Raw genomic sequence first — 14087 nt, forward strand, 5'->3', positions numbered from 1 at the left:
ATTTTTCCGCTCATCGCATCAATGAATTTGTCGATTTTAGAAGATAAAGTGCTAATCGTATCTCTTGATTGATTTTGATAATTAGTAGTACGATTTTGATTAGCATTAACATTATTATTGTTATTATCTCTCTAGTTAAAGTTAGGATGATTTCTCCATCCAGGATTATATGTATTGGAATAAGGGTTATTAGTTTGGTTTTGCCCTTGGACAAAGTTTACCTGTTCAATTTCACTCATACCTTCGTAATCCACATCCGTTTGGATTGGTTGACCATTAGGATCACACGGTGCCATAAACCTATCAATTTTGTGCGACAAGGCAGAAAATTGGGCTTGCAACATCGCTACTGGATCAAGATTCACTATACCTTTAACTGATGATGTTGTTGAGGATGATGGTTTCGCTGATGGTAGGTGTCCACGCTTCGCGGGCCACATATTGCTGTTGATTGCCATTTCCTCTAAAAGTTCTCTTGCTTGGGCAGATGTTTTCTTCATGAATAACCCTCCAGACATAGCGTCTAATGAACCTCTAGTTGTAGGATTTAATCCATTATAAAATGTTTGCATTAAAAGTTCAGCGGGCAATTGGTGGTGTGGGCATAAACGTTGAAGTTCTTTAAAACGTTCCCAAGCCTCATAAAGAGTTTCATTATCATTTTGAGAAAAAGATGTTAACTCTTTAATGACTCTTGCGGTTTTTGCTAAAGGAAATTTTTTTGATAAAAATGCTTGGGCTAATTGCTCCCAAGTCTCAATTGATGCGGCTGGCATAAAAGTTAACCACTCTTTGGCTCGATCCTTCAAAGTAAAAGGAAAAAGGCGAAGATTGATCGCTTCCGCAGTCAAATTTGGTATTTTAAAAGTGTCACAAATTTCCAAGAAATTTGTCAAATGGGTGTTAGGATTTTCGTTAGGTAACTCGTAAAACGTTACATTATTTTGCAACATATTAAGCAATGCAGGCTTAATTTCAAATTGATTTGCATTAATCTGGGGTCTAACTATACTGTTTGTTACACCGGCCACTCCTGGCCTAGCCTAATCCATAGGTGTGGCCATTACTTCTGGCTCGGTAATTTTAGTTTTTATTGGGGTTTGGTTTTTCTTTTTCTTTTCTTTCTTGTTCTTTTTAAGAGTTCTTTCAATTTCTGGGTCAATAGGATCTGGTGATGTGCCCGAACTTCGAGAACTGCGCATGAACTTGAAATTTCGCACGAACAGAAACTACCTACAAAACAGAATTTGAAAAATAAATATGTTAGTAATTGAAAATAATTAAAAATATAAAAGTTTGAATAAGTATGAATAAACCTAGATTCGTAATAAAACACGAAAAATTTAAAATTTTTCAAAAAATTTTGGCGTATCCCCGGCAACGGCGCCAAAAACTTGTTGAGCGATTTCCGCAAGTGCACGGTATACGCTTGTAGTAATAAAAGATATCGATCCCACAGGGAACGCTTTTTTTAAACAAAACTTATTTATAATCGGTTAAATTTACTTTTAGGTTTATAATATGGAAAATCGTTTAATCGGTTTTGGTTTTGAAATTGCTAGAATGAGAATTAGATTAGAATATGAAGATGTTAGAAAATACTCTGATTAAAAATGAATTTGCAAAACAGGAACGTTTTAGTACTTTAGAAAAGTAAACAGGTATATTTGTTTGCATTAAGCAAAGAAACAACTTTAAACTTTGTACGAATTATAAAGATGAAATAAATGACGGAACCTCTAATTAATAGGCTTTGAACGCGACAAAACCCTTATCCGGGATAATTGCCCTTAACCAAATTAAAACTCTACCGAGATAATAATTTGCCTAAGTGTTCAACAAAGTTTCCTTGTAAAGATTTTGAATTAAACTACGTTTTAATGAAAACACCAGCATCAATCCACTTCTGCTCATTTACCAAAGTGCTGCATAAGAATCTATCGAATAGAACAGACTTTATTATATGAAATATAAATTGATACAAGTTTACAAAGAACATGGAGCATTGAATTCTTCGACGGCGTGCAAGTGAACAGGTTGTCAATCCTTTCCTTGGGTTTCATTCGAGTTTGTCAGGCTCAGGGGCGAATCCTCTACTCAATCTTCTCGCTGAATCTTCGTAATAGAGACTGGGTCGGTCTACTACCAAAATGAAAACTAAACTGGAACAATGTCTAAACGCTACTGAATTTGTTATTATTTTGTAAACAATGTGTGTACATCATATTGCTTTTGAACAGAATCTAAATCTAACTTCTGAATCACTTGATTCGGAATTTCTGCATAAATTCTACACTAATCTCTTTCTACTACACATATAACATTATATCATTCTTTTAACTCTCCATCAACTCTTGATTTATAGATGTTGAAGAGTCTTGATCGAAGTGTCGTGTCCGTTGTGAAGAATTGTATCCATTGTGAAGGAATGTCTTTATCCACCCGAACAATCGCGTTCCGTCGAAAACGAAAGTGTGTAACATGCTTCTAAAATCTCCTGCTCGTACCGAGATTTATCAAATTCACTACCGAGAATGGGGGAGCATCAAATGCACTTCAGACGAAGGGAAGGAGAGGCTGAGGGACGCATGTCGCGATCGTGAAAAGGGAAAGCCGCGGTCGCGGCACAGAGCATTTTTTCGTTTTTCAGCCCTCGTTCGTGTCATCGACTTGGCGTTATTAATTTTCGTCGTCTTCGACTCCTTTTGTAGGGTTTTTCTTCTATTTTCGAGCTCTTTTTACTCCTATTTGGATTTTACCAAATATTTATGTACCTTGCATGAAAGAAACATATTCGAAAGTAAAAGCTTTCTAAATAGGTATAAATAGCATAAATTCGTAGCAATATTGATGTAATTATTGATGATATTTTAGGTGTATTTTGGGCTTAACAACGACAATTAGACCAGCATTGTTATATGGTACGGAGTGTTGGGCAGTGAAACACTGCCACATCCATAAGATGTCGGTGGCGGAGATGCATATGTTGAGATGGATGTGTGGTCATACGAGAAAGGATCGGGTGAGTAATGAAATAATTAGGACAAAAGTAGGGGTTACATCTATTGAGAATAAAATGAGAGAAAATCGACTAAGGTGGTTTGGTTATGTGAGACGTAAAGCGCTTGATGCGCCGGTTAGGAGAACCGAATAGTGGCAAAGGGATGTAGTGGTGAGGGGTAGGGGAAGACCTAAGCAAACTTGGAGGAGGGTGATCGAGAGTGATATGAGTTTACTGGGAATTGAGGAAAATATGGTAGTGGATAGGACGGAGTGGAGGGAGCGAATTTGTGTCGCTGACACGACTTGATTTTACGGTTTTATATGATGGTTCATGTTAGCCGACCCCGAATCATTTCGGGACTAAGGCTTTGTTGTTGTTGTTGTTGTTATTCTGCACCAATTACACGTAAATTGATCTAAAAAAAAGATTTCATATTTTTTATGATTTAATAATAGAATTGATGATTAGTATTTTTAAATTCGACGAAATATTTGAAGTTTTTTTGTCCAACTCGTACAAAATACAATATATATATATATATATATATATATATATATATATATATTTAAATTCACGTTTAATCATATTTTTGTAGTCGGTTACTAACGAAAAATATAATGACGCACATTTGAAGCGTAGATGACAAGATTTATGATTGAGAAAACAATTTGATGAATAATTTCTCCAATTGACCAAACTTGTCAACGTTAAAACTAAAATTACTCTTAGCTTCCAATATTAAAAGTAAAATTGCTTATAAATGTAAACATTTGTGGTATTTTTGCACCTTAACCCTTGAGAAAATAAAAGGTTAAGGTGCAAATTTACACTAACAAATTTTATGTTTTCATTATTGCCCTCAAAGTTTATGAAAATCTTTCTAACCTCTTATTATAATTGGATGCAAGATCATGAATGCAAGAAAAGACAAATTAGACATGTTTTCTATATTTTCCAACATATGCTCAGTGCTTTGCTAGTTAATCATAAGCCTTCCTTACGGTCTTCTTAACATCTTCCGTACAAGAAGCAATTGCTTCCTTCACCGCGTCATGTTCATGTATGTTTTTGAAAATTCAAAACTGAATAATGTATTTTTTACAAATTTAGTAAGTAATAAATTATTTACTCAAAATGATATGTGCAAATTTGAATTTTAATTTATAAGCTGTTTTCCATATTTGTTCAAGAATCTGGCCACAAAAAGACCTGTGCACACAACCTGCCTGTCATAATCTCTTCTTTTTCAAAATCATCAGCAAAAATTGCAATGGTATGTATCTCTCTTCCACTGTTAGAAATTATTTTTCAAGTTTTTCCTGTAGTTTGAGTTTCAGTGAAGATGACCATGAAAATTCAACAGGGTGGCAATTCTGACTGGGACAGCGAAGATGAACTAGAGGTTGGGAATTTCAGACCTCCTTCTTCACAAGCTATGCCAAAAGTAACAGAGGTAATGTGATTGTTCATAAGAAATAAACATGTACAAAGGGTTTTTTTTTTATTATTTTGGTATACAAAGGGCATTATTTGTATCTAAGATAGCAATTTGATTTGAATGAAGGCAAGCTCATCTGCAAGTGGTTCTGGATCCAAGGTGATGGATTATTTTATTGGAATGGGATTTACAGGAAAAATGGTTGCTAAAGCTATTCAGGCTAATGGTATTAAATCTTTCTTTCTGTGATCTGAACTCCAACTTTCATGTTTAATTTCTCATTTTTAACCATGGTGTGTAACTGTTTAGGGGAGGAGGATACAGATTCAATTTTGGAGACTCTACTCACATACTCGGTGAGATAATATTCTTTTAATACAATGTAATTTCTGTTTTAATGGAATATTATCTTTTACAATTACTTTCAATTCCTTTTTTCAGGCGATTAAAGAATCTCCTGAAGAACAGCCAGATGTTGAATCTGGTGGCTGTTCTGCTTCTTCAGAAATCTTGGATGATTTTTTCGACACAGATAGTCCTGAAAATGAGGTAGCTATTGTTCTGGCTATGCTGCACGGATACTTCTCTTTACTAGGGTTTTTGCTGTCCGTGTCTGTTTTTTATGTTTATATGTAGAAATGCTTCTGAATTATATATTGTTGTCCATTTATTTTCAGGTTATCGTTCAACTGGAAAAAATGGGTTACAGCAAGGAGGAGAGTTCACTAGCTGTAGAGAGATGTGGTAGTGTATTTTAACCTGTTCTGACTTTCCTTTTTGAACATTTGCAGTTCTAACTTTCCTTGACCTATATACTCTCGTTCAGGAGCACAAGCCTCAATTGTAGTGTTGACAGATTTCATATGTGCTGCTCAAATGGCAAAGACATTTGATGCTCCAGAAGAAAAGGTAATTTGAAGTGTTCCTTTTTTATTAAAACATGGAGAAGAAAATAAAAAATCAACAAAATCAGAATCATCTAAGCTGATGTAGAATATCAGTGAAATCTGAAAGCTTGTACATTAACTTGATATCAATGTTGCACGGACACTTCTCTGCATTTCTTTTTTTTGGTGTCGGTTTTGAGTCGTTTGTTTTTGTTTGAAGGCTATATTAGGAAGACTATGTTTATGTAACCCCCGTCCCGGGTCACATTGAAAACACACAGAAATCCAAGAAATTATCATAATTGCATGCAAACAAGAACATAATCAAATAAAGCCTCCTTATTTATTATTGTCTATCAAAAATCAATATTCAAAAGGTTCAATAACCAATAAAACAATGTAATCGATAAATAAAAATTCGCTTAATCTAAACAAAGTAATCCAGTTCAACAATATATTAAATCCTAATAAATGCTCATAAAATTTCTAATGGGAATAAGACGCTTGTGCTGGCCAGCCTGAATGTAGAGTAAACCTGAAAATCTAACAAATAGGAGAATCTCTGAACCTAGCCTGAAAATGTCAACGTGGCAAGGGGTGAGCTGCCTACTCAATAAGAATAATTATCTACGTTTATATACATAAATATATATATATATATATATATATATATATATATATATATATATATAATTTCATGCCTCTTACCATTTAATTAATCAAACAATTAACAATCAATCAATCAAGAATACAATATAAACATATAATCTCGTATATGACTCGATTTACTTCAAACAATAAAATTATAATTTATTATCTTTTATTTTTAAGGGCCCAGCTAGACCTAAATGAAATATACTCAATGGTCTCATGGTTAACAATAGTACATTTTTAACCTCGTAATGATTTCTTTTTCTTTTTTTTTCAATAATACGGTACTGCTATTGCCCCCAGTTTCAGGACACAGTATAAACTCAATTAGAGTAAAATAACATCCTACCCAGGTGCCTGTGATCACAGTATCAACAAACCTCCAGACCATTGAATATACTCACCGAAGCTAGCTATTTATGTTTTGTTCTAACTCAAACATAATCCAATACAATTTCGTAATTTATAAACTTCTAAACTTATATACATTCTAATTCTATCATGGTATAATTTCATAGCTAATACCTCAATAGGTAAATATATTTCAATAAATTCAACCATACAGAAAACATTTGAAACTCCACGTCTCAATTCATCATATATATATATCAAGTACCAATTAAATAATAACCCAAATATTCAGTATTCATTCAACATACATTTAATTATTCGATGACAAAGTATTAATAGACACTCACATAAACATATAAATAAATATATATAAATAAGTTTACCTCTCCTCCCAAAACGCCAATTAATTTGTTCGGATTCTAACTGACTCATTACTGAGTTTCGCCGGAGCGCGGTGGTCGGCCGCCGGAGGATCGCCGGAGATGTCGGAATTGCGAACCGAGACTATTACGAGATAACCAACGATAAAGGGAGTCCAAAAGTACACTTCATTCACTATTAAAATCGTCTAAAAGGTCGGGATCTAATAGTTTCACGGTGCAAAATACCCGCTCTGGCTATCATATTTTTCGATCAGAAAAATATCAATAGTAGTCTTAAAATGTTCCTCACGAAACAAGGAATTTAATGGTATAATTTTTATCTCAAGAGATGGCCGGAATAAGGAATTATAAATAAAATTAGATTAAAAAGAAAAGAAATCAAAACTGCAGTGGTGGCTGAGAAAGATGAAAATGTTCACAAACCTCTTCTGTTCCCTCCGCCCCCTTCTCAGTTTTATTTTAATAATAATACTAATATTAAAATGGATTCAGTTGAATAATAATAATAATAATAATAATAATAATAATAATAATGAAGAATAATAAATAATTACTTAATCAACGGATACATATAAATAGAGTTTTAGTAAACTTTAATTTGTAATGTTATATTTATAATATATATTATTACTTTTATTTTTTAAAAATACCCTCAATAAAATTATGGATGTTACAGTTTAAAAATAACTTATATTCATTTCGATGTCCGTGCATCATAGCTTGTGATTGTTTTGTTTAATTTTCTGCTCCAATTTGACAGCCAAGGATCAATCACTTGGATGATCATTATGACTCTAACGAGAAGAAGAAGCTGAAGCTAGTACACGGAGACGATGAGATGGTAGGACTCCAAAATCCGATGATGGGATTTGGACTACCAACTAATTCAGCTATCGTGCCTCGTAGAACACTTCCAGAAGCTGCGAAGGGTCCGCCGTATTTTTATTATGAAAATGTGGCACTTGCTCCTAAAGGAGTTTGGGAAACTATCTCAAGTTTCTTATATAAAGTGGAACCAGAATTTGTTGATTCAAAGCATATTTGTGCTGCAGAAAGGAAAAGAGGTTACGTTCATAATCTTCCCATTCATAACAGGTTACCCCTTTTTCCAATGCCTCCACTAACCATACATGAAGCACTACCAATGACAAAGAAGTGGTGGCCTTCATGGGACACGAGGACAAAATTAAATTGCCTGAAAACGGTTGCCGGAAGCGCGAAATTAACTGAGAAAATTCGTCAAGCTGTTGGGACTTATGAAGGAGAACCTCCATTGAGTGTCAAGAAGTTTGTCCTTGAGCAGTGTATGAAATACAATTTGGTATGGGTTGGGATGAACAAAGTTGCGCCACTTGAGCCGGATGAGATAGAAAAGATTCTTGGTTTTCCTAAGGACCACACAAGGGGAGGTGGCATGAACCAGACTGATAGATATAAATTGCTTGGTAACTCATTCCAGGTAAGATTTATGCATTTGTAAAGACGTTTATTGTTTAAAACTTTGCAAATACAGTCTATGGGTGTCATTTACCCCTAACATTTCTCTTGTTCTCCAAGCTAACATATGGTTTTTAAATTGATTTTTTTTTTTTCAGATTGATACAGTTGCCTATCATCTATCGGTGCTGAAAGACTTGTTCTCAGAAGGCATAAATCTATTGTCTCTATTCTCAGGGATAGGAGGGGCAGAAATTGCTCTTGATCGGCTGGGTATTAGACTGAATAATGTAGTATCAGTTGAAAAGTCAAAAGTCAATAGAGACATAGTAAGGTGTTGGTGGGAGCAAACAAACCAAACCGGAAATTTGATAGACTTCGAAGATATCCTAGATTTAAAGGAAAATAAATTAGAGCAACTGATTAAATCATTGGGAGGATTCGATCTGATAGTAGGTGGAAGTCCTGGTTTAGAGGGTGAAGATTCTTCACGTTTCTTCTACTATTGGCGAATTTTGGATTCTGTGAAACGTATTATGAAGAGAAACAATGCAAATTATTGAATTAAAACTGGAATTTTTGTTTTTGTTTTTATAGGCATGTGTCAGAATTACATGATTTAAAGTGAACAATTATTAATCCCTATTATTGCTTTTCTGGTTGCTTCCTAAATTTCTTCTATTAAAAGTAGATATGTTGATAGTTTAGTAAATAGATAATGTCTAGGATTTTCTGCTTTCCCAGGAGTAACTAATGAAAGATTGCAGGTTTCACCTAAAATAGGTTTTGTTTGGCTGGGATGAGAAAAGTTGGTATTTAATAATAATTTTTGGATGTAAGACATCTGCGAAAAAGAATAGTCACTACTACCGGCCTTGGATACTCTTAAGAACAAAAAAAAAGACAATTTTTTTTTGGGAATGAGAGTTAAACACACTTACCATTATACACTCAAGTTCCCAATTATCATTAGGGTATTTATAATTAGTGTTCATCAGATTATATACTTATCCAAAAATGCCATACATCAAACATTTTTAGAGGTAATAAATTGAACTCGAAACCTATTATTAGGTTATCCGATATAATTGATATGCTAAACCCTAACCCCGATTATTTCGCATAACCTAATAATAGTTGGTGCATGTTTATTTCAGGTAAAATATGAACCATCTCATATATCGATATATGATAATCATGTTCATCTCATCCGAAATAGTTACAGCACCACATATTGACACTACAAGAAAACAAATTTTTTGTGGGGAAAATTTTCCCCACAAAAGATTGAAATTTCGCCACTAAAGCCCTTTTGTGGCGAAAAATATTTCACCACTGTTAGAGCGACGTTAAAAGTAATTTTGGCGAAAAAAAATTTCGCCACAAAAGGTTCTTTTTTGGTCTATTATATGCTAAACCCTAAACCCGATTATCCTAAATAACCGAATAATTATATTAACTCATCCAAAAATATCTCAATTAGTTGGGCTATTATAGTTAGTCTCTCATCATACAATATGTTTAGAGTCAAACTCAAGTATTTAAATAACTACATACAGCAAAACCTCTATAAATTAATAATGTTGGGACCATGAATTTTTATTAATTTATAGAGTTATTAATTAATGGATAAATTAATAATTATTAATTTATAGAGTGATTTTAATTTTTTTTAAATAAATTTTAAATTGCTAATTTAAATAAAGTTTTTTGTCTAAAATCAATGAACAAATAAAATTAAATGCGCATTATATAAGTTAATTGAACTTGGAAGTTCATTGTATTTATGTTAAAAATATTCAATGTATCATAGTTAATGAAACTATATAAATTTATATGGAGTGTTGTTTCAAATCATACCAAAAAAATAAGGATGAAGCTGAGGATAATTCGGTACTTTTGAAACCAGCCAAAGGAAAAGAAGCAATTATAGCATCATCCACTTTTTATAATTTTTTGTTACAATTTGACAAGGATACACCGGAACTTTTGAATGCACTGAGAATAATTAGAGACGAAATTCAACTAGATTTAAATTTCAAGAAAAAACAAAATACTATAGATTCATATTTTGCTAAATTATCCTAAATATGTATATCTATATATATTTCGCATATTTATTTGAGAAATTATTAATTTATAGAGGTAGTAATACAATGTATTTATAAAGGGTTGTTCCGAAAAATTATTATCTTATTAATTTATTAAAATTGATCATTTTTTGAACTGGCCCAAGTCGGGACCAGAAGAAATTATTATTTTAAAGAGTTTATTAATTTATCGAGTATTAATTTACAGAGGTTTTGCTGTATATTAAAATACAGTCATTAGAGTTCATACTCAACATCTCCAAATGTCAAGACTTAGTTCTAAAAACAATATATTATATATTTGTTGTTATAATAAAATAGTAACCAATAATTTTTTTTTTGGGTATGTTATTGTCTTATTTATTCTCGATAACTGACATCTCTCATTCGGTCCCGAATTTTGTGATATTTGAATTGTTTGTGTCATAATTTAAGGTCCACTATGCTCTGTATAACTTGGCAATAAAACAAAACATATCTAAAAATTATGTTGTCAAAATTAAAAACAAAAAATAAGAGAATATCAAATTACAATATAGATTTGAGTCTTGCTTGCAAAACTATTCAGATTTCAATAATCTACACCCTTTTCACATTTTACTTCCTAATTTTTCCTGATATGAAAAAATGACCAAACCTATCAGTACTTTATAATATAATAAAATTACATCCTTTTGATACAGATTGAAAGCGATAAATGAAGGTTTTAATCGTAAACCAACAAAGAGGTTCTTCTCTAGCTAAATTAGAAGGAGTGAATCCCGATAAACAAGGTATAAACCTTAGGTTCTCAAAGAGAATGATTTTGATTGATAAAAAGTTGTCTCATCCTTACAAAATGGGGGTTTAAATACATCCCCTAAAGATAAGAAAAGGATAAGGACTACCCCTACTAGGGTTACAATAAGGTTAACAACAAAAGGGTAAAATAGGTAATACGCCCCGACAATCAGTACAACAGTACAGGTACGGAATGTCAGGTTTGTTGGTGATTTCCTTCGGGAGGAAGTAACCTAGAGATCCGCCCAGGAGTAGCTTGGACATCCTCCCCTGGTCAGATGTTGATACGCCTCCTTCTGTACTCCTAGATCCGCCCCGCTCGTACGTCCTAGGGATCCGCCCTCCTAGGTACCACCTCCGTGGATGTGATGTCTCAGGATCTGCCAGAGGGCGCGTGATCAGTGATCCCAGTTATGATGTCCGCATCATTCTCTCCTTCTTTAAAAGATCTTGGCACTGATTCGTCCTTGTTGAACTCCAAAGGACCATCCGACTTCCACGGGCTAAGGTCACGGATGTTGAACGCTGGTGAAATTTTACCAAGCCAATTCGGCAATGCTATATGATAGACATTGGTATTGACCTTCTTGGTGACCTTATATGACCCGTATTTCCTGGGCCGAAGCTTGCTGCTTGGGGCGTTGGCGAGTCTCTCTTTGCCCAGATATATCATAACCTCATCCCCAACTTCAAACTGTAGGTCCCTGCGGTGCTCATCCACCTTAGCCTTTAATTTCTAATTTCTCTCCTCAAGAGTCTCTCTCACCTCTTGGTGCATCTGTACATAATCCTTGGCCAGCTGGTTGGCAGGCACGTTTCCTTTAGGAAGATGGGATATATCAAGGACGTGATTCGGGGTCTTCGTGTATACCACCTCAAATGGGGATCTCCCGGTTCCCGAATGTACAGAGCCGTTGTAGGCGAACTCAGCTTCGGCTAAAACCACATCCCACATCCTGGGCTTATCCTTACATTTGCTGCGCAGTAGGTTTCCTAAAGTTCTATTGAAAACCTCTGTTTGTCCGTCTCTTTGAGGGTGGGCGGTAGTGCTAAACTTCAGAGACGTATCAAACAGAGCCCACAACGTCCGCCAGAAGTGACTGAGGAACTTCGTATCACGATCCGAGACAATGCTCGTAGGTACGCCATGTAGCCTGACAATCTCTTTGAAGAACAGCTTAGCAGTCGCTGAGGCATCATTAGTCTTGCGACATGGTATGAAGTGGGCCATCTTTGAAAACCGATCAACCATTACAAAGATGGAATCCATGCCCCTCTGAGTTCTGGGTAACCCTAGGACGAAGTCCATGGACAGATCCTCCCATATGGTCTCTGGCACAGGCAAAGGTAACTGCAATCCAGTATTTGTAGTGCATCCCTTGGCGGTCTGGCAAATATAGCATCGTTCGACTAAGTAGGCAACATCTCTCCTCATCTTAGGCCAGAAATAACGGGAACTCACTGCTTTATATGTCTTGTCCCGTCCAAAATGCCCTCCCAGGGATCCGCCATGTAGATCCCGAACAACCTTCTCACGGATGGAAGTGCAGGGTAAGCAAAGTTGGTTGCCCCTCATGAGATACTCATCCATCAGGTGATACGCCCCATCCCCATGCTGGTGCTGACACTTTTCCCAGATACTGCCAAAATCAGGATCCGCCAAGTATTCTCCTCAAATGTGTTCAAAACAATCGGTCTCCAGGTTTACTATCTTGATTAGTGACACCCTTCGACTCAAGGCGTCCGCCACCTTGTTCTGTTTTCCAGCCTTATGGATAAGCTTATAGGGGAACTTATCTATGAAGGCGGACCACCGGGCATGCATGGAGCTTCGAAGTTGCTTCTGACTTCCTAGGTACTTGAGACCTTGATGGTCAGTGTAGAGGATGGATTCTTTCCCCACCAAGTAATGTTCGCACACTTTCAACGCCCTTACTACAGCATAAAACTCTTGATCATACGTTGCCCACTTTTGTCGTGCTTCACAGAGCTTCTCACTGAAATATGCAATGGGCCTCTTTTCTTGCATCAAGACACCACCAATCCCGACTCCACTGGCATCACACTCAACTTCGAACAGTTTATCAAAATTGGGATACGCCAGCATGGGCGCTGTACTCAACTTTTCCTTGATCAGGGCGAAGCTCTCCTCTTGGGCGTCCGCCCACTCGAACCCCCTTCCCTTCTTCAAACATTCCGTTAACGGGGCGACTATAGAACTGAAGTTTTTAATGAATCACCGATAAAAGGTTGCTAGCCCATGAAAACTCCTGATGTCCCCCACGTTCCTCGGAGTAGGCCACTCGCGGATGGCTCTTACCTTCTCCCCATCAACTTGGACCCCATCGCCACTAACCACGAACCCAAGAAAAACCAGGCTCTCCATGACAAAATCACATTTCTTAGTGTTGGCGTGTAGCTGGTGTTTCCTTAATAGGTCAAATACTGTCCGTAAGTGCTCCACATGTTCCGCTAAGCTCTGGCTATGAATCAGAATATCATCAAAATACACAACTACAAATTTGCCAATTACTAGGCGGAGCACCTGATTCATCAGCCTCATAAATGTGATGGGGGCGTTAGTCATCCCGAATGGCATTACTAACCACTCATACAATCCATCTCTGGTCTTGAAAGCAGTCTTCCACTCATCCCCAGCCCGAACCCGTATTTGATGATAGCCACTCCTGAGGTCCATCTTGGAGAAGACTTTGGATCCGCCAAGCTGATCCAGCATATCATCCAACCTTGGGATTGGGAACTTGTATTTGATGGTGATCTTGTTAATGGCCCTGCTGTCAACACACATCCGCCAAGACCCATCCTTCTTGGGTGTAAGTAAAGCTGGAACGGCGCAAGGACTCATGCTCTCCCTAACGTATCCCATCTCGATGAGTTCCTGCACTTTTTGTCTCATGATGTCATTCTCCTTCGGGCTCATTCGATAATGTGGGAGGCTTGGTAAGCTAGCCCAAGGCACAAGATCGATATGATGTTGGATGTCCCTCAAAGGTGGTAACCCACTTGACAGCTCTTCAGGGAACAGATCTTGATATTCGCCAAGTA

General features: G+C 36.0%; 1 protein-coding gene and 1 non-coding gene across 2 annotated transcripts; both read left to right on the top strand.

Annotated features, from left to right (window-relative positions):
• Positions 1 to 588: 588 nt before the first annotated feature.
• LOC136201581 (small nucleolar RNA R71) lies at positions 589 to 695 on the top strand. Its single transcript, XR_010673929.1, has one exon. It is a non-coding gene; the product is annotated as a small nucleolar RNA R71 (small nucleolar RNA).
• Positions 696 to 4346: 3651 nt separating this feature from the next.
• On the top strand, positions 4347 to 8714 carry LOC136236020 (DNA (cytosine-5)-methyltransferase DRM2-like). The gene is made up of 8 exons (XM_066026140.1): positions 4347 to 4457; positions 4569 to 4668; positions 4752 to 4798; positions 4884 to 4991; positions 5120 to 5186; positions 5269 to 5351; positions 7475 to 8173; positions 8310 to 8714. Exons 1-8 carry the CDS (start codon positions 4347 to 4349, stop codon positions 8712 to 8714), a joined length of 1620 nt encoding a protein of 539 aa, XP_065882212.1.
• Positions 8715 to 14087: the final 5373 nt, after the last annotated feature.

Source organism: Euphorbia lathyris, chromosome 7, assembly GCF_963576675.1.
Source record: "Euphorbia lathyris chromosome 7, ddEupLath1.1, whole genome shotgun sequence".
Taxonomy (NCBI): Eukaryota; Viridiplantae; Streptophyta; class Magnoliopsida; order Malpighiales; family Euphorbiaceae; genus Euphorbia; species Euphorbia lathyris.